Genomic DNA, 18,757 nt, shown 5'->3' with positions numbered 1-18,757 from the left:
AACGTCTGCCTGACGGTAGCAGAGTGAACAGCTTCTGGCTAGGGTGGCTCTGGTCCCTGAGAAAAGTCTGTGATTTTCTCCAGCATCTCCGAGTGTAGAGGTCCTGTATAGATGGCAGATCAGACCTGGTGATGTGTTGTGCAGTTTTCACAACCCTCTGCAAAGCTTTGGGGTCGTGGTCATTGCAATTCCCATACCAGGTGGTGATGCAGCCAGTCAGGATACTCTTGATGGTGCATCTGTAAAATTTGCAGAGGGTATCCTGGAGTCCATACCGTATGGACTCCAGGATACCCTGGAGTCCATACCGAACCTCCTCAGTCTGCGGAGGAAGAAGAGCCGTTGTCTCGCTGCCTTCACAATAATGTCGGTGTTGTGTGACCAGGACAGGTCCTCAACATCACTCATTATAATGCTCATACACAACGACGATAGAAAAATTTTATCACTAAGTTGCCATGGGTCGCAACACGCCTCCCTCCTTCCTAGAACGCATTCATTTTTTAATCGCAATTCCACTAGTGTTCGAATTCCAGCTGACACAGTGGGTTTACTTACAAAATAGCAATGGACCAGTGGACGAGCCGAGTTGCACCAAGTACTTGTATATTGGACATGTGTCAGAGATTTCTGAAACTTGAAAGTGTTTTTATATTTTATATTGATAATATACATATTCGGTTTACTGGCTTGGGTACTTCAGATTTTCATAAACATATGTTTATGTGTGCACTATTGGAGATTTCTGAAACATGAAACAGTGTTTTTTACTTTAATTATTTAGTTTTTGATATGATGAAAGTTCTTCTCAACATCACTTCCAAATAAATGGACAAAAGAGAAAGGTAAAGGGAAAGTTAATTTGTATTTAGTTGATAACCTCATTGACAGAAAATGTACTATTTTGTGATATATATCGTTATCAATATATGAAATATCCCATATCGTGGCAGAAGATTTTTCCATATCGCACTGCCCTAGGATCCCCAAGCCATTTAACATACTTCCCATTAGATTAAACATAAGTGCATTTGTTTGGGCCAATGTAATTAAAGAAGACAAGGGCATCAATGTTTAGTTTAAGAAATAGTTTTTTGGTTCATGGTTTCCCAGTATGAATTATTATCTCATCTTATCTCTAAAATGTAGAGTAAACCTTCTACATGGCACACATTTTGAATCATGTATGCATGATTCCAAATACACAATTAATGACTCTACATATAATATTTAAGTGAACGTTTATTTCATAGCACCCATTTCAGAGTCATGCTTATCTGTACAGTTCTTTTTTCATACGAGTGTCATTCATCTCAACTGAGTTGGTGAAATGTTGATGAATGGCCCATTGTTATTCAATATGATAAATTAATCATTGAATCTACCAACAAAAAAAGAGGCTTTGAAATAATATTTTATTTCCGCTTACAATTCACAATAAACAAGTCATATTTTATGACATGTCTTACTAAATGTACAATGATTCCAAACGACTTATTCAGCTGCCTCCTTTCCCTGGGGTAAACGGAAAAACAGAAAAAAAGTAAATTAATCATGAAACCAACCGTATATATTTTTTGCATTTCATTTCATTTTAAGTGAATGGGCTTATACAGTGATGAACTCACCTTGCCGCCATCACGGGTCTTGGACCTCAGCTTGTTGACCTGAGTCTCAGCGATGTCAGCACGTTCCTCAGCCTCCTCCAGCTCATGTTGAACCTTCCTGCACTTGGACAGGTAAGAGTTGGCCTGCTCCTCCTGTAGGAACATAACGATTTTGTTTAAATAAGTGCAAAATTTATGCAATAACTTTATTTTGTTATGTCATTTCTACTTACCGCTTCCTCAGCCTGCCTCTTGTAAGCCTTCACCTTCAGCTGCAGCTTATCAACAAGATCTTGGAGTCTGGCACCATTCTTCTTATCCTCCTCAGTCTGAAGTGATGTAAATGTTTATGCCCCAGATTCTTGACTGTAATCTTTTCTGATATTCATTGATTTAAATATTATTTTCAATATAAGCTGGCATACCTGGTAGGTGAGTTCCTTCACCCTCCTCTCATATTTGCGGACACCCTTAACAGCATCTACTCCACGTCTCTGTTCACCTTCAACCTCTGTTTCCAATTCACGCACCTTAGGTAATCAAATGTATCAAATTAATATAATTTTATTATGCATCGTTTACTGTACACCCATAAGGGACATTATCTTACCCTGGACTCCAGTTTCTGGAGCTGCTTCTTGCCACCCTTCATGGCCAGGTTCTCTGCCTCATCCAGGCGGTGCTGCAGGTCTTTCACTGTGACCTCCAGGTTTTTCTTCATCCTCTCCAGGTGAGAACTAGTATCCTGCTCTTTCTTCAGTTCCTCAGCCATCATGGCAGCCTAATAAAAAATACAATGTATTTATAAGAGTAACATGAATGTCAAATTCAACAAATTAACAAATAATAGCAAACCTACATCAGTGATGGCCTTCTTGGCCTTCTCTTCAGCATTCCTGGCCTCCTGGACGGTGTCGTCCACCTCACCCTGGACTTGCACTAGGTCAGTCTCCAGCTTCTTCTTTGTGTTCAGAAGACTTGTATTCTAAAATGAATATCAATGTTTGCAAGCAGTTATGACCTGCAATAATCTTGCTAATTTTGGGAAACATTTCTTGGAAGAATAGAATGTTCTTGTTGTTTTACCTGAGAGTGCAGAAGTCCAACACGCTCGCTTGCATCAATCAGCTCTTGCTCAGCTACTTTGCGGCCTCTCTCTGTCTGTTCCAGAGCTGCTCTCAGCTCCTCTATTTCAGCCACCATGAGACCGTTCCTACGGTCCACCATGGCAGCCTGCTCCTTCAGGTCTTCACCTCCTCTGATAGCATCATCAAGATGCAGTTGGGCATCCTAAAATGAACATGAAAACCCACCAGAAGAGGTCACAACATGATATAAAAGCAGCTATATTTTATGTTTGCTGAATAATTTTTTATTTTACCTTCAGTTGTCCCTGAACATTCCTCAGCTGCTTCTGTGCCTCAGCAGCCTGGCGATTGGCATGACTCAGCTGTATCTCCATCTCATTCAGGTCCCCTTCCATCTTCTTCTTGATTCTCAGGGCATCATTCCTGCTCCGGACTTCAGAGTCCAGCGTGCTCTGCATGGAGTCAGTGATCCTCAGGCTGTTCCTCTTGATCTGCTCCATCTCCTCATCCTTCTCAGCCAGCTTCCTGTCAACCTCACCCTTAATCTGGTTGAGCTCCAGCTGGACACGCAGAATCTTGGATTCCTCATGCTCCAGAGTACCCTTAATTATAAAACAATGTTAGAATATTTAATTGAAAGGACATATTCTACTTCTCAATAAAAATGTATAGCTGTATTATTAAATGATCTTCACCTCAGCTTCCTCAAGAGCTGTCTGGATCTCACACTTCTCAGTCTCCATCTGCTTCTTGGACTTCTCCAGCTCATGGATGCTCTTTCCAGTCTCACCAATTTGTTCAGTCAGGTCAGAAATCTCCTCTGTGGAGAGGGTTAAAGATACATATTGTTATCATTCCTTTCAATCTATATATGTAGTAATCTTACTGCATATATTTAACCTGTCTTGTTTGAAAAAAAGGTCTGGTGTGAAGACAAACCATCGAACTCTGGTGCGGACCAACAGCCGGTCCGAGACCCATCCGGAGAGGTGGTCTCGGTTCGCTTCCAAACTAACCCTGGTTCAGTTCGCTTGAGATGTGAAAGCGATCACGCTCGGTCCGACCCAGTTCTAAAAAAATATGCCTTTTTGGACGCAACAGGCTCCCATTGCTGCTTGTTTATTTATATTGTTTGATTAGCGCGGTAAATTCAGCGATCAATGTCACGTTATCAAATCGGCATCACGTTATCAGACCCGTTAAAAATGAGTCGTGGCTCAAAATGGAGCGAAGAGATGACATTTATTTTGGATATTTGGGCAGACACCAACATAAAAAATATGTTGGAGAACACTTACATCGAAAAATCGATGTTGTGCCAAACGCCTCTGATGCTCAAAAAGTACTGCAAATGTTTGTAACTGTAGGGGCAGCATGCTGAATCTCCATAATCTCCAGTTTGTTTGCTCTGTTTTCTTTGTTTACTTTTTCTTTATGCGTTAACTCGCCCCCCGACCGTCTTGTCCAATGATTGAACGATCTATGCACACAGACAAATTCTCGGACTCTCCAAAATTGCAATGTGAAAAAGAACCGCACCAAAATATAAACATTGCGTTTTGGTGAGATCAAAGTAAGGACATTTGTGTGAATACGCCCTTAGAAAACGTTGATGCCAATATGAACAGTTTAACTCACGTTGGAGGTTCTTGTTTTCACGCTTCAAGGTCTCCAGCTGATCCAGAGCTTCTTCATAGGAGTTCTTCATCTTGAAAAGCTCAGTGCTGAGAGAACGAGCCTCTTTCTGTGTTCCTTCGAGCTCTGCCTGGCCCTCCTCATATTTCTGCTTCCAGTCAGCCAAAACCTGCACAATATTATTAATAAAGTAGTACATGTTAATCACTTGAAGAATAATCAAAGGATAATACAATTTAAACGGCCATCTCAATGAATGACAACACACCTTGTCAAAGTTCCTCTGCTTCTTGTCTAGGTTGGCTGCCAGTCCGTTGGCCCTCTCCACATCAATCATGAGATCCTCCACCTCACCCTGGAGTCTCTGTTTGGTCTTCTCCAGTGAGGCACACTTTGAGTTCACAGCCTCAATCTGTTCCTCAGCCTCCTGAAGGCGCTGGGCAAGCTTTTTCCTGTTAAAGTATCACATGGTTTAATTTGTGGACATTCATCAAATAGAATGTGTACTTTAGATAATATATTAAGTATTTGACCTACTTGGACTCCTCTAGCTCCTCAGTGCGCTGGATAGCATCAGTTTCATACTTTGTCCTCCACTGAGCCACCTCACCGTTGGCCTTGGACATTCCACGCTGCAGCTCAGCCTTGGCCTCCTGCTCCTCCTCAAACTGCTCCCTCAGAAGATCACAGTCATGGCGGGCTGATTGCACACCATGAGCAAGAGCATTCTTGGCCTGCAAAAGGTAATTGACTCATTTAATTAACTCAGTTAAATATACAAAAAAGTAGAACCTGCAATGACATAATGGATCCATGGAAAAAAATTAAAAAAATATTTGAATTATTTGAATGATTTCATACCTTGACTTCCTCCTCATTTTGCCTCTTCAGCTCCTCAATCTGTTGAGTAAATGCCTGCTTGCCTCTGGTGAGCTGGGATACAAGACCCTCTTTCTCCTCAAGCTGACGACCAAATTCACCTAGGAGACGAAATAAATTGTTATCTATAAAATATAGCAATACCACATTATTCCATATACATGAATCAGGTTAGTCTGCATTTGTTTGAGATTAGTGTTAAGGTTATATTGGGTGATTGTTAGGGTTATTCAAATATGCAGCATTGTTTTTAGTTAATTGTGAACACTAACCATTCTCTGTCAAAAGCCTTGCTCTCTGAGCACTGATGTCATTTATCTGGCGACTGTTCTCATCACTCTTGGCCTTGATTTCACTCAGCTGGTCCTCCAGGGTACGGCACATCTTCTCCAGATTTCCCTGGTTATACAACGTTTTAGTTTTTGGCACTAGTGGTTGTGTATAGTGGTAGATTATACAGTATTAATTATAACTATTTGAAAAATATTTCACCTTGGCCTTAGCAACTGCTTCCATGTTGCTGGAGAGGTCATCAATCTCCATCTTGTACTCGCTCTTCTCCTTCTCAAGCTTCTGCTTGACACGCTGGAGGTTGTCAATCTGCTCTCCCAGCTCTGCTACACTGTCAGCCTGCTTCTTACGCAGAGCAGCAGCAGTGGCTTCATGCTGCAGGGTGGACTCCTCAAGGTCACGACGCAGCTTCTGGAACTCAGCCTCCCGCTTCTTGTTCATCTCAATCTGAGCAGAAGTGGCTCCACCAGCCTCCTCAAGCCTCTCACTGATCTCTTCAAGTTCTCTGGAGAGATCAGCTCTCTGCTTCTCAACCTTGGCACGAGCAGCACGCTCAGCCTCAATCTCTTCCTCCAGCTCTTCAATACGTGCCTAATGAGTAAGGAATGCATCAAATTTTGTACGAATGTAATATTATTTAAGGAACATTGATGTGGGATTGTCATATAAATTGCTTACTTGTAGCTCCTTGATTTTCTTCTGAAGCTGAGCACCGAGGGACTGCTCATCCTCAATCTTGCTAAGAAGTTGACTGGTCTCAAAGTCTTTTCTGATGATGAAACAATACAACACAACTTAATAATATAATCCTTGTATGAATCTTTCTAAAAATAAGCAGAATTTTGTTCAATCACATTACTTTTTGAGTTTCTCATCAGACTGCTGTTTGTCGTTCTCAAGATCCATTATGGATTCCTGAGCCAATTTCAGGTCACCCTCAAGCTTACGCTTGGCGCGCTCAAGGTCCATACGGAGCTTTTTCTCTTGCTCCAGAGAACCTTCAAGCTGCAATTAAAGAATACATATTATTAAATTGCATTTCAGATTTTCTATATGTTTTTTCTAATGTCATAAAAAATGTAACCTCACATCATCCACTTGCTGTTCAAGCTTGGTCTTGGCCTTGGTCAAAGTGTTGACTTTGTCTTCCTCTGCCTGCAGGTCATCAAGAGTCTGCTGATGTGCCTCTTGGAGGGCTTTCTTTTCCTTTGACAGCTTAGCAACACTCTCGTCTTGAGAGGCCATCTCCTCAGTTAGGTTCTTCACCTAAACAAAACAAAATAACATGTTATACTTGCTAATTTGTAATGTGGTAGCTTCTGTGGTTATTATTTTGTTCACGTGCTGACAATCTTGACAAACCTTGTTCTCAGTGGCATGCTTCTCCTTCTCCACTTTGGCCAAGGTGAGTTCCAGGTCATCAATGTCCTTCTTGAGCTCAGAGCACTCATCCTCCAGTTTTCTCTTCTTGGCAGTCAGCTCAGCATTCATTTCCTCCTCATCCTCCAGCCTTTCAGTTGTCTCCTTGAGTCTGGCCTCCAGCTGGATCTTACTCTTGATGAGTCCCTCACACCTCTCTTCCGCATCATTCAGATTGTCCCCTTCCTGTTTACAATGTGTCGTCATATCAGTCATATCACATGTCATATCACATGTATCTCAATTTGTGTACTTGTTCACAGAAACAAATGTTTACTTACAGAGGCCACTTGCAGCGAAAGATCATTTTTCTCCTGCAGGAGGGAAACCATCTTCTCCTCAAGTTCCTTCTTCTTGGCCAGGGCAGTAGCCAGGTCTGTTTTCATCTTGTCATAGTTCTCCTTCATCTGAGAAAGCTCCTTCTCAGTTTCAGCAGTCTTCAGAAGAGGCTTGATCTTGTAGTAAACCTTCATCCATGGCCAGTGTTTGACATTCATGAATGAGCGGATGTTGTACTGAATAGTGTAAACAGCTTCCCTGTGGCAAAAAGTGCAGTACATTTAATGCACAGTTATTGAATGACAAAATAGGCATACAGTATCTTCTTATGAATCAAAACATACCTTGTCTCAACCATCTTCACATACTCCTTCCTCATGAGGAAACCACGACACAGAGCCTGGATCATTCCGACCAAAGACGCCAGCTTCTCATCTCGCAACTCCTCAAGAGTACCCAGAAGACCAGCTTTGAAGAACACCTTAAGATAAGAAAAATAACTAGTCAGAGAGTAACTTTCAATCAAGTACATATATACTTTTTGACAACAATAAACAGACCTTGGTGTGTCCGAATTTGTACTCATCATGAGGCACATCAATGGACCCAAGCAGTTTCTCAGAAGCCTTCTTGTTGTCAATAAACTGTCCCTCAGGAATGACACTGGCATTCAGTACTTTGTATCTGTAGGAGTGCAATGTGAAGGGTTTAAAATAAAAGTTAATGTATAAAAGTTAGATATATCTGAGGTTTTAATTTAAAAAAATTGACGATATAATCGTGCCGTCAATGAGGACAAACCTCTGCTTGAAGTCAGCATAGAGGATTCTGCTGGGGAAGCCCTTTCTGCAGATTCTGATGCCCTCCAGTACACCGTTACACCTCAGCTGGTGGATAACCAGGAAGTTCTCCATCATTCCTGTGAAATGTTACAGATTTCTGTCTTTCAAAAGATGACAATCATTTGACTATATCATATTCCAAAACAATCCCAATGTAGAGAGTATTTGAAATAATATTACCTGGGACTTTTGACTCATTTGGAATGAGACAACGCACAAAGTGAGGATGTGTGCTCCTCAAATTGGTCATCAGCTTACCCAAATTCTCCTGTTAACGTTAGATATATATTTAATTTAAAGCAACTACAAATAAATATATTTCACTTATGAACTTCAGTTTTCCCCAAATGCTTACCCTGAACTGTGAAGACACAGTCTGCATGGAACCACCCTTCTTTTTGCCACCTTTTTTGGCGCCACCGCCAGCCTCTAAAATATCATGTGAACATGAAATTAGAGTAACTAAATAGTAAAGTAATATTTACAAAGTCTTAATACTTGAGACCTCAAATTGATATTGTACCTTCAGCAGAAACAGGTGGGTACAGGACAGGCAGCAGTTTGTTTGAGGATTTCTGGTAGAGCTGAATGACAGAATCGTTCAGGGGATCCTTGTTCTTGTCCAGCCAGCCCGCGACGTTGTAGGCCACGGTACCAGCATAATGCACCATGGCGAAATCAGCGTCAACCTTTCCCTTCCCCGGCTTGGGCTTCTCAAATGCTTTGTTTTTGCCAAGATGCTGTTCATACAGCTTGTTCTTGAAGGAAGTGTCTGAGGCTTTGGGGAACATGCACTCCTCTTCAAGGATGGAGAAGATTCCCATTGGCTGTTTAGAAAGAAATATTATGGGACATTATTAGGGATGGGCACGAGTAGTAAATTCCAAACTCGAGTGATCGAAGGAATTCCTCGAGGATCAATCGAGTACTTGTTAAATCAAATCTATTTTTAGAATGCAACGCATCTGCAGCAGGAATAGGCCTGATGATGAACGGCAATATTACCAACCAAACATGTAATGCTTATTCTCCATCAAAACAGTCAGAGTTATCAGAGTATTCATTAATTATTTTTATTTTTTTAAACACATTTTCCTTACAAAAATAAATATGCGTCTCACAATTTAAATCACGTCGAACCAAGGCCTGTAACAGTTTAAGAAAAACAAAAACGAAACAAGTAGCCTAACCATTGCAAATAATTTAAAGCTGCAAATAAAACGGCAGCAAATGGACTAGATGGATCAGCGTTGTGATCTTCTCTACACGCCCGGGATTACAGCTGCGTCTTGCGGCGGTGAAAATAGCCGACACACTTGGTTGCTGCGGGTCTGCTTTCCCGAACTCACCGTTATGTTTCAGGAGCATATGTTGCCGCATAGTACTTTCTGGTAGCTCGATTTCGCTTGGCATATTTTACATTTCACCTTTTGATCTCCTATTTCTTTAAAGTATTTCAATTCTTCGCTGCGTTTTGCTTTAACCGCCATCTCTTAACTTTTTGAATTCTGGCGTGCCTGCACACGGCACGGAACGTGCCATGGAAATGGATGCATTTAATTTTCTTTGTGCCCACGACATGCGTTAGTGGCGCCGACAGAAAATGTATACATTTGCTTCAGAAAACTTTGTTTGTGTGTGTATATGCAAACTCGAGTTTGCCTGTCCACCAACCGAGTTCATTTGTAACGAGGAGTACTTGAGTAATCGATTCCTCACGCCCATCCCTAGACATTATGAAAAGATACTTTTGAATAACAGAAAATCGATATTTTGTCATACAAGTCAAGTTTACCTTCTCAATAAGCTCAATGCAGGCAGCCAAGTCCATGCCGAAGTCAATGAACTCCCAGATGATGCCCTCCTTCTTGTACTCCTCTTGCTCAAGGACGAACATGTGGTGGTTGAAGAACTGTTGCAGTTTCTCATTGGTGAAGTTGATGCACAGCTGCTCCATACTGTTATACTGATAGAGAACATTAGCTTAGCGAATGTTCATCAACTGTGACACTGCTTTGCCTTTAAGTCAGCAAAACTATTATTATAAGAAATGCAATCTTACATCAAAGATCTCAAAACCAGCTATGTCCAGCACACCAATGTAGGATGATCTTGGCTGTTTGGTATCCAGCATCTGGTTGATACGGATGACCATCCACAAGAACATCCTCTCATAGATAGACTTGCCCAGGGCACTCACTGAGTTGTACACCTAGAGCAGGGTGGAAGATTAGATATAATTACAAATGACTACTATTGGATTTACTTCTAGATAATTATTCCATGGTATTTCCATACCTGAGGTACTGTCTGTCCCTTAGTGACAAACTCATTTCCGACCTTCACTCTGGGGTAGCACAAACCCTTGAGCATGTCAGCAGAGTTGAGACCAAGCAGGTAGGAGATTTTGTCAGCCTCTAAATTGTTTATATGAAAGAAGAAATTAGGACAATTTTGTCAGCCTCTAAATTGTTTATATGAAAGAACAAATTAGGGAATTTCTACACAGGGAATTTTCTGTACATTTTGTAAATACATCTATTTACAGCAAACCTATAATTTGAAAATGTCTGTTGGTTGTTTTAATACATTTTCATCTCACCCTCATTGCCATCAGGCTCAGCCTGCTCCTCACGCTGCTTCTGCTTGAACTTCATGTTACCGTGGTGAAGCACAGCACCAGTAAACTTGTAGATGCCCATCTTCTCCTCATTAGTGAATCCCAAAATATCAATAGCAGCCTGTAGGTGAACAAAGTACGTAATTAAACAATTATCTCAGACGTTTATATAAAGGACAGACTTTAAATAGAGACGGAGAGTTGAGAAAATTTCAATGGGAATTAGCCTTGAATCTTCAGTACGATAAGCCCTCGGTTAGAAGTATGCGGCGCATATTAATATTCGACTGCTGCCGTACACTGACAGAGCAGAGTGCACTGAGCTCGGCCTGCAGTATTCTGAGTAGAGACAGCAAGCTGTAAGAATGACTTTAAGCCCTCTTAGTTTTTTGATCAGCCTTAAGTCCCAAGCAGTCTTAAGTCCCAAGCAGTTCATCCCAGTCAGTCCCTGCCTGTTAAAAAGGCTACCTAAGGTAGTTGTAAACACTGACTCACATCAGTAGCATCCAGCTCCTCTTTGTCATCAATGCTGGCCACAGTGATCTGACCCTGACTGCACATGGGGAAGTCGTAGGGGTTGGTGGTGATGAGGGTCATTTCTGGAGAAAATAAATGGATAAAAGTATGGATATTTGAAAGACTTAAATTTGTACTTGGAAAAAACAATCTTTAATTAAATTTGGTACTTCAAATACAGATTTAAATAAGTTAAAGGGAACCCTTTATAACAATACATCTTGAAATGACTTATTTCTCTCTGCAACACCATCTTACCAACGATCTCAGGTTTGTGGTTGGTCATCATCTGATAGAAGATGTGGTAGCCTCTCTCGGCAGGAAGCTGGAATGTCACTCGGGACTTCTCCAGCAGATCTATAAGGCCCATTCATGAATCAAAACCTATTCCACCAATATTGAAAGTTTATTCATTGGTGTTTGGGTACTAGATACTTACAAGTCTCAATGTCAGCACTGGACAGTTTACCAGTTGCACCGAAATGGATTCTGATGAATTTACCCTGTTTATAAAAGTCTTATTTCAGTTTTTGTCAAAGATCAAGTATATAATTGAGTATATTTGTCATGCTAAGTTTGTACTTACGAAACGGGATGAGTTGTCATTTCTCACAGTCTTGGCATTACCGTAGGCCTCCAGCAGGGGATTGGCTGCAATAATTTGGTCCTCCAATGAGCCCTATGATGAAAGTTCCAGTATTCCTCCTCAGTTCTCAGGGCATCCCTTCATCTCATGTGTGTTTCAAGTCTTATATTAATATATTTTTGAATATATTGTGCTGATTTTATATTTTTTAAAACATACCTGAATTTTTCCAGCACCTTGGTCCTTCTTCTTGTCACTACTCACTGCGATAGTAGCAAAGTACTGGATGACACGCTTGGTGTTCACCGTCTTTCCAGCACCGGATTCTCCACTGGGTATGAAAAGAATGTATTTAACAATTTCAGATTCTTTGTAAGATATTTGGGAAATTCCATTTTTACTTCTGAGGTTAAATAATTTAACTGAACATCAAGAACGGATATAAACTTACGTGATCAAGACCGACTGATTCTGTCTATCTGCAAAATAAATTAATGAAAGGATTACATTTATTCAAACAATTCAACCCAAAATGATTTCACTTACGTCTACATCATTTGATATACATACCAGTAAGCATGTTCTGGATGGCATTGTCAGACACAGAGAAGATGTGGGGGGGAGCCTCCATACGCTTCTTGCCTCTGTACGCATTGACAACCTCCTGATCGTACACTGGGAGCCACTTGTAGGGGTTTACAGTGGCACAGAACAGCCCAGAGTAGGTCTGAAGGAAATCGTTCAGAGATGATCATTAATATGATTTGTGATATTGTTAAGTAATATTTAAATGTATTTAGTACGTGGAAAATCGTACGTAGATCATCCATGCTGCATAACGCTCTTTGAGGTTATACAACACAGAGGCTTCATTGAGATGGGTCATCATGGCCATGTCCTCAATTTTGTCGTACTTGGGAGGGTTCATGGGTGTAACATCATCCTCTTTGACTGTTCTCTCCTAAAACAGGCAAACAATAAAATGGTGAACTTTGAAACATGTGTCAAACAGTTTTCTACATGGCAATAAATGAACTGAGCCTACCTCCTCTGTCTCCAACACTTTAACAGTGACTTTGCCACCCTCCTTCTTAATGATGGTACACTTCATGTACAGCTCCTTGGTATCAGTCACATATGCAGCACTCTTGGCATCAAATGGCTTACTTTGGGACTCAAGCCTCTCCTTTTCTGGCTTACGGAGGTAAATCGCAGCCTTGCCGTAATAGGCCATCTCTGCGTCCGTACTCATGGTCGCAGCTTACTGTTAGACAAAGACAGAAAATGTATTATAAAATGCTTTATAGTATGAAAATATGCTATTGTCCTCATTGTTCTCATTGAGATTGGTATGGCAGATATAATGTTACTCTTACCTTGTTCTTCTTCCAATGAGAAGTCTTCAAATTCAGCCCTGAAATTGAAAGACATGATATTTGTTTAATAGATTCTATTGTAGCACTTACTTCAATACAAATTGACATGACGCAGAAATGTTGTACAGATTTTGACAAGGAATAGTGTATTTGATTGTACTTGCAGATTTCATAGTCTTTCATAGTGCTGACATGCATGTGTCATCCAACATAATTTTTTTGCTGAAAGAATCTCTAAGCTATAAACAATTTCAAATGAGATTCAACTATGCATCCAATATTTGAACAGGTTACGTAACTCTGCATTACCCTCTGGCCTTAAGTGCTTCTACAACAGTGCTAATTCCTTGTGAATTGTCAAAAACACGCTAAAATACATTGTATACATACAGGTACACGGCAATGATCACATTGAACAAATCACTTGATGTCAAAATGTTGTACCACTTTCTTTATTAAGAACAGTGATTACGTTGTTACTTCAGGTTCACAGTACTAAAACACTGGATGCATGCATTAGTCATCCAATAACATCTCTAAATTTCATTCAGATTCTAACTAAGCATTAAAGTTTTGAAGGAAAGAGCTTTAGCATCACTAAGACTTACCACAAGTAGTTTCTTCCTCAACTGCCCCGCAAGCTGTTCATCCCTGGGTCTGGGTCCTCTTATATAGCAGACCACAGGTTAAGCACACGCTAAATATGGGCATGAAAGGAAAACCCTCTTATAGATTTAGTTTACAATTGCTTTTATTCGCTACAAACCATTGGGTTGTTTTTGCAGATAGCATATTAACTCATGCAATGAAGAACAATTTATACATTTATAGTGATAGTTTGATGTAAGATCAGTGTAATCAATATACAAATATAGTTCTGTAAACAGTTTGATGTATGCAGTTTATTTAGTGCACAAGATACAACAAAATGTTGAGCTACGGATTTCATTTGTATTGTATTTTGTATTAATTCTTATTTCTCTTTGAAATTGTCTATATATTTCACCTTTCTTAAAAGATACTGGACCATTAAAAGAATGTCACCCACTAAAAATAAGACATGCTAACAGGTTTCTATTATTAAGACAATACAGGGATGCTTCCTTTTTACAACACACTGGACTTTGTACTTCAATGGGGAACCTGATCTCTGTCTTTGGGTGTAGCGTTTCAGTATGTAAATAGGACTTTTGAGATTCCAAACCCATCACTGCATATCTTGTCAATCTTGTCAACTGCCTTGGATTGTTGCAACCTTTGTGAAGTAAGGGTAGATTCATTATATACATTTTTATATTGAAAATAATTATGCCTTTTAATTATTGAATAAGTACTTGCAAATCAAAATCTTTTTTATGACTAGTGATCATAAAGTAACATGGACAATAATGAACATGTTATGTTAATAGTTTTATAAAGTTTTCAAGATGTAACCCAAGTCCTACATATTTTCTCAACTATTCTGACAATGTTTTTGTTTCTGATATGACCATTGTGTTTATCTTTGTATTTATAGATTTTTCTGTAACCTAGGGTTTGCAAAATGTAGCTCTGTAAACAGTTTCATCCATGCAATTTATTAACTTCACAAGATACAACATGTCGATTTACTTATTTAATTTGTATTGTATGTAGTTATTCACATAACTCTTTGAAGTGGCTTATTTATATATTCCCCCTTTCTTAAAGCTACATGAACAGTAAGAATGTCATTCAAAGTCAAAGTTAAATATAAGACATAATAACAGGTTTCTATTAATAAGACAACACAGGGATGCTTACTGCCTACAACACACTAGCCTTTGTGCTTCATAGGGTAACCTGATCTCTGTCTCTGGGTGTAATGTTGCAGTATGGAAATAGGACTTTTGAGATTTCAGACCCATCACTGCGTATCTTGTCAATTTGAAGTAAGTCAAGATTCATGATAGGTTTTAATATTATACCTTTTTAGTAATGAATAAGTACATGGAAATCTAAAAAATTCTGAACATAAACAAAATAAAAACATTTGATTGTTTGAACTTATGATTATAACATGTAGGCATATAAACAAACGCTATGGAAAATAATGAATATGTGATGCTATGAATGATAGTTTTTGTAGTTCTATATATTTGATAGACTATTATGTTATTCTGATAGTATTTGTTTCCAATATGAACATTTTGTTTATATCTTTATATATTTGTATATAGGTTTTATATCATGGTATTTTGAAATAAGGAAGGAACAAAACAAAACATAAAAACACATATACCATGATGATGGATTTATGGCAGCCCAAAATGTATACCATAATAAATTGAAACTAATTGACACCTTTTTCTTTCTTCCCTCTTCTTATATGTATTAACCCATTTGATCACTCTTATAAAATTACACTTATAAAATGAATGTAATGCCAGCAATTATTTCAAGTTCAAATTAAAAGAGTTTTCAGTTCTTAATCGGCCTTCTTTACATCTCAAAATTCCATTATTCGGCTGTTATCCTCCATTTAGATCCCAAATGCCAGCAACTTATAGGGAACAGGGGAATGACTGTTGTTTATAAGTCTATTTTCTTGGCTGAAAATAATTTCTGATTCACAATCGTTGGACTAGCCATCTGTACATTTGGGAGAATTACAGAAGTGATAAAGCTGCAGTAGACACTTTCCGCAAGCGGACTCACCAATTTGAATTTAATTGCTTATCATTAAGTCATCAAGTTATAAGGGAAATTTGTTGGCGATGTTCACATAGACATGCAGGGGCAGTCTGATTTCCTCACATGATATTTTTTTTGTCCCTGTCTTTCCCTGCTTATTCACAAATTAAGGGATATCATACAGCTGGTCATCGCAAAATAGACCCAGACAGGGTGAAGCAAGAAACCAATGTGAAGCTCAGGGGTCTTGAATCACCCTGAAAAGGTCATGACTGAGAGGGATATGGTGAGATGCCCACATATTTTTGGCTCATTATTTTTTATCAGCCTGTGTCCACTTCACTTGAATGTCAAGGTTCTGTAAAAACAAATCAGAAGGCAGACATTTATTTTATTCTCAGTGAAAAATGCTTTATTTATCTAAATTTTCGTCATTAAAATGGATGTTGATGACATTTTGAGCGATTATTTTCTCGTAATCTTTGTTCAATGATTCTATTTGTTCTTTAGTTCTTCAGTTTTTAACAAGTACTCTTCTAGGTCTCGCCAGAATCTTTTGGAAATACATTTTCCGTTGTTGCTCTGGTTGTTGATATGGACGCTGCTATCGCTAAAAACAAAACATTGCTGACTCATTTTTTTTTGAGTGGAGAAATGCAATGTTAAGATAGTTTCGGCATTAAAATCCTTTTTGATAAAATTCCTAGCTAGGAATTTGTCTTTATTTTCCTTATTATCCTCCAGTGACATAGGATTTTTAGTTTGTTAGTTATTATGAATATCATTTCAGGTCTCACCAGTCAATTGTTTGAATACATTTTCTATCATTGCTGAGGTGGTAGATATTGATGCTGCTACAGGGGAAAGTCCTGCTTGTGGTCTGAATCATTGTCTTTGCGTTGTGTAGTTAAGTGTAGTTAATTCTTTCGCTTTCCCAAGACAAGGTGCATTGCTGACCGCCGACCTCCAGTAAACCGACATGTTTTTGTTATGTTCACCATTGCTTAACATAAAAGTCAATTTCAAAGGTTCATTTTATACATACATTTTGTTGAACAAGATAATCATAACAAATTAATGCCACTTTTAAGATTTTTCAAGGATTAAACCAATCAATAAAGTAAAAGGCTGAAGATATAGATATACGGTTTTACTAAAAACGGTCAGATTTTCCCAACGGCAACGTAATGACGTAAAGATTTAAGCCACTTGTTTGCTACCTATTTATGAGTAGGGTAGGGTTTTAACTGATATTTTTTTATGCAGAGGAACACAATATATCTTAAGCTGGTAAACCTCTATCAAGGCATCTAACCAAAAACTCTTTCAAACTTTTTTGTAACTTCATTAATTCTCATAGTTATTATTATTTTTTACTAATTTAAATATAAAACAATTACCTGATTTTACTCCAAACCATAGCGCAGTTGTTGGCATAACAATGTTACGTGTGGCACCTGAGCTGCCTTAAATGTGGAATTTTGGCATTACCTAGGAAAAATACATATGCTTAGGTGCGCCAGACTGAACAGTGCCTCCCTGAGTGCCGCTAAGGTAATGACCCCTAATTTGTGAGATGTTATGCTCACTATTTCTGTTGCAATGATCACGGCATATTTGCAGGAATAAGGAATATAAATACATATTAATCCATTAGACACTTGGGAAAAGTAATATATTTTTATGCGTTTTATATGAAAGAGGGCATTAAAGGCATACAATATTTGGTTCTAGCCCATCCGGAAGTGATGTAATCCCTCCCTGAGCGGTCATACCTTCTCAGTGTATCACTTACTGCAGGGCTACGGTCTCCTAATTGATCATTATAGTATACTTTATTGCCCTCTTATTATATAAAAAAAAAAAACACCACTGAGCCATGGCAGAAATGTGCCATATCCATATGGGAAGGGAGATGATGTGGACAGTAGAATCATCATTGCACTCAACAATATAAATCGTCAATACTAATTGAGGATGAGGGATGACCTCTCACACAACAGGGGTCATCCCACTGGGGGAGGGGCTCTTTTGTTCTAAATAATTAGGGGTCCAAGCAGCGAAACAGTTTGGTCCCCTATTGTTTGTATAACGTTTTTTTTCCCCTCAAATTCTGTAAAAGTCATACTGCAGCCTATACCATAAGTCGATGGTTTCAGGTATGGTTAACAATAACCCCCACTACCCATAAACCCAAATTTGTGGTACTGCACCCAAAGGTGGCACTATTGTAAAAATCATGAATTAGGCATATTTCTCAGATTGACCTGGATTCAAAATTCTTTAATAATATTAATCTCTAGAATCAGATGCATCTATAAAACCCTGATAAAGAAAAATGATAAAAAGATTCACAGGCTACAAAAATAATCAAAAATTCACCAATATCGCCGCATAAAATCTTTAGACGAAGCCTCACAAAAATCATCAAACAGATTTTGTTTTATTTAGTTCCATTTGAGAAATATTGGCAAATAAAGTTGGAGCAGTTAGCCCATATTTCTTATATTACCGTTTTGTTATTGTATAAAAAAACATACAACTATTATTAGGTGGATACCAATACCCCCTACTACCGATAAACCCAAATTATGGTATTGCATCCAAAGGTTGGGCTATTTTAAAAAAAAATATGAACTAGCCTTATTTCTCCTTACTTGATTGACCTGGACTCAAAATTCCTTCATCATATTAATCTCTAAAATCAGTTGCATCTTTTTCACAATGGTCTTCTGCTCTAAAAATGTTTACTTTCCACACATTTCATGGAAAAGCCAAATGTCCACACTCGCAGTCTCAACCCATATTGCCTAAATGACCATTTTGTTATTGTATAACTACCATATGGCTATCATTAGGTGGATACCATTAACAGTGCACGTTTTCAGACTATTTTAAGAAAGCCCTCAATTCTCTTGTGAAATATGTGCTTGGAGTTTTCTTGATGGTGTGTGCTTATCAAGCAAC

The 18,757-nt window shown here is 38.8% G+C and overlaps 1 protein-coding gene across 1 annotated transcript; it reads right to left on the bottom strand.

Moving 5' to 3' along the window:
* Nucleotides 1-1,224: 1,224 nt before the first annotated feature.
* On the bottom strand, nucleotides 1,225-13,280 carry LOC132455066 (myosin heavy chain, fast skeletal muscle-like). Its single transcript, XM_060048775.1, has 40 exons — nucleotides 13,139-13,280; nucleotides 12,808-13,026; nucleotides 12,580-12,723; nucleotides 12,333-12,489; nucleotides 12,214-12,241; nucleotides 11,982-12,093; nucleotides 11,763-11,855; nucleotides 11,616-11,679; nucleotides 11,435-11,533; nucleotides 11,156-11,259; nucleotides 10,643-10,781; nucleotides 10,339-10,457; nucleotides 10,103-10,252; nucleotides 9,836-10,006; nucleotides 8,564-8,867; nucleotides 8,396-8,469; nucleotides 8,221-8,308; nucleotides 8,000-8,117; nucleotides 7,759-7,882; nucleotides 7,543-7,679; nucleotides 7,201-7,456; nucleotides 6,863-7,105; nucleotides 6,590-6,766; nucleotides 6,360-6,505; nucleotides 6,179-6,269; nucleotides 5,702-6,091; nucleotides 5,482-5,608; nucleotides 5,192-5,310; nucleotides 4,868-5,064; nucleotides 4,599-4,782; nucleotides 4,334-4,499; nucleotides 3,391-3,515; nucleotides 2,989-3,297; nucleotides 2,694-2,897; nucleotides 2,467-2,592; nucleotides 2,218-2,388; nucleotides 2,033-2,137; nucleotides 1,841-1,936; nucleotides 1,629-1,760; nucleotides 1,225-1,515 (listed from the first exon to the last, which is right to left on the bottom strand). The coding sequence occupies exons 2-40, from the start codon at nucleotides 13,012-13,014 to the stop codon at nucleotides 1,495-1,497; spliced, it is 5,817 nt and encodes a 1,938-aa protein (XP_059904758.1). The 5' UTR covers nucleotides 13,015-13,026; nucleotides 13,139-13,280; the 3' UTR covers nucleotides 1,225-1,494.
* Between the last annotated feature and the right edge of the window lie 5,477 nt (nucleotides 13,281-18,757).

This window comes from Gadus macrocephalus, chromosome 4 (assembly GCF_031168955.1).
Source record: "Gadus macrocephalus chromosome 4, ASM3116895v1".
Classification (NCBI taxonomy): Eukaryota; Metazoa; Chordata; class Actinopteri; order Gadiformes; family Gadidae; genus Gadus; species Gadus macrocephalus.
The sequence above is the reverse complement of the archived record's forward strand: the minus strand, read 5'-3'. Positions and strand labels throughout refer to the sequence as shown.

Coding starts and splice junctions, on each gene's coding strand:
- LOC132455066 (XM_060048775.1), bottom strand. CDS start 13,014: ATGAGTACGGACGCAGAGATGGCCTATTACGGCAAGGCTGCGATTTAC. Junction 8,118..8,220: donor AAATGAGTCAAAAGTCCCAG/GTAATATTATTT, acceptor AACATTTCACAG/GAATGATGGAGAACTTCCTG. Junction 2,593..2,693: donor TTGGACTTCTGCACTCTCAG/GTAAAACAACAA, acceptor TATTCATTTTAG/AATACAAGTCTTCTGAACAC.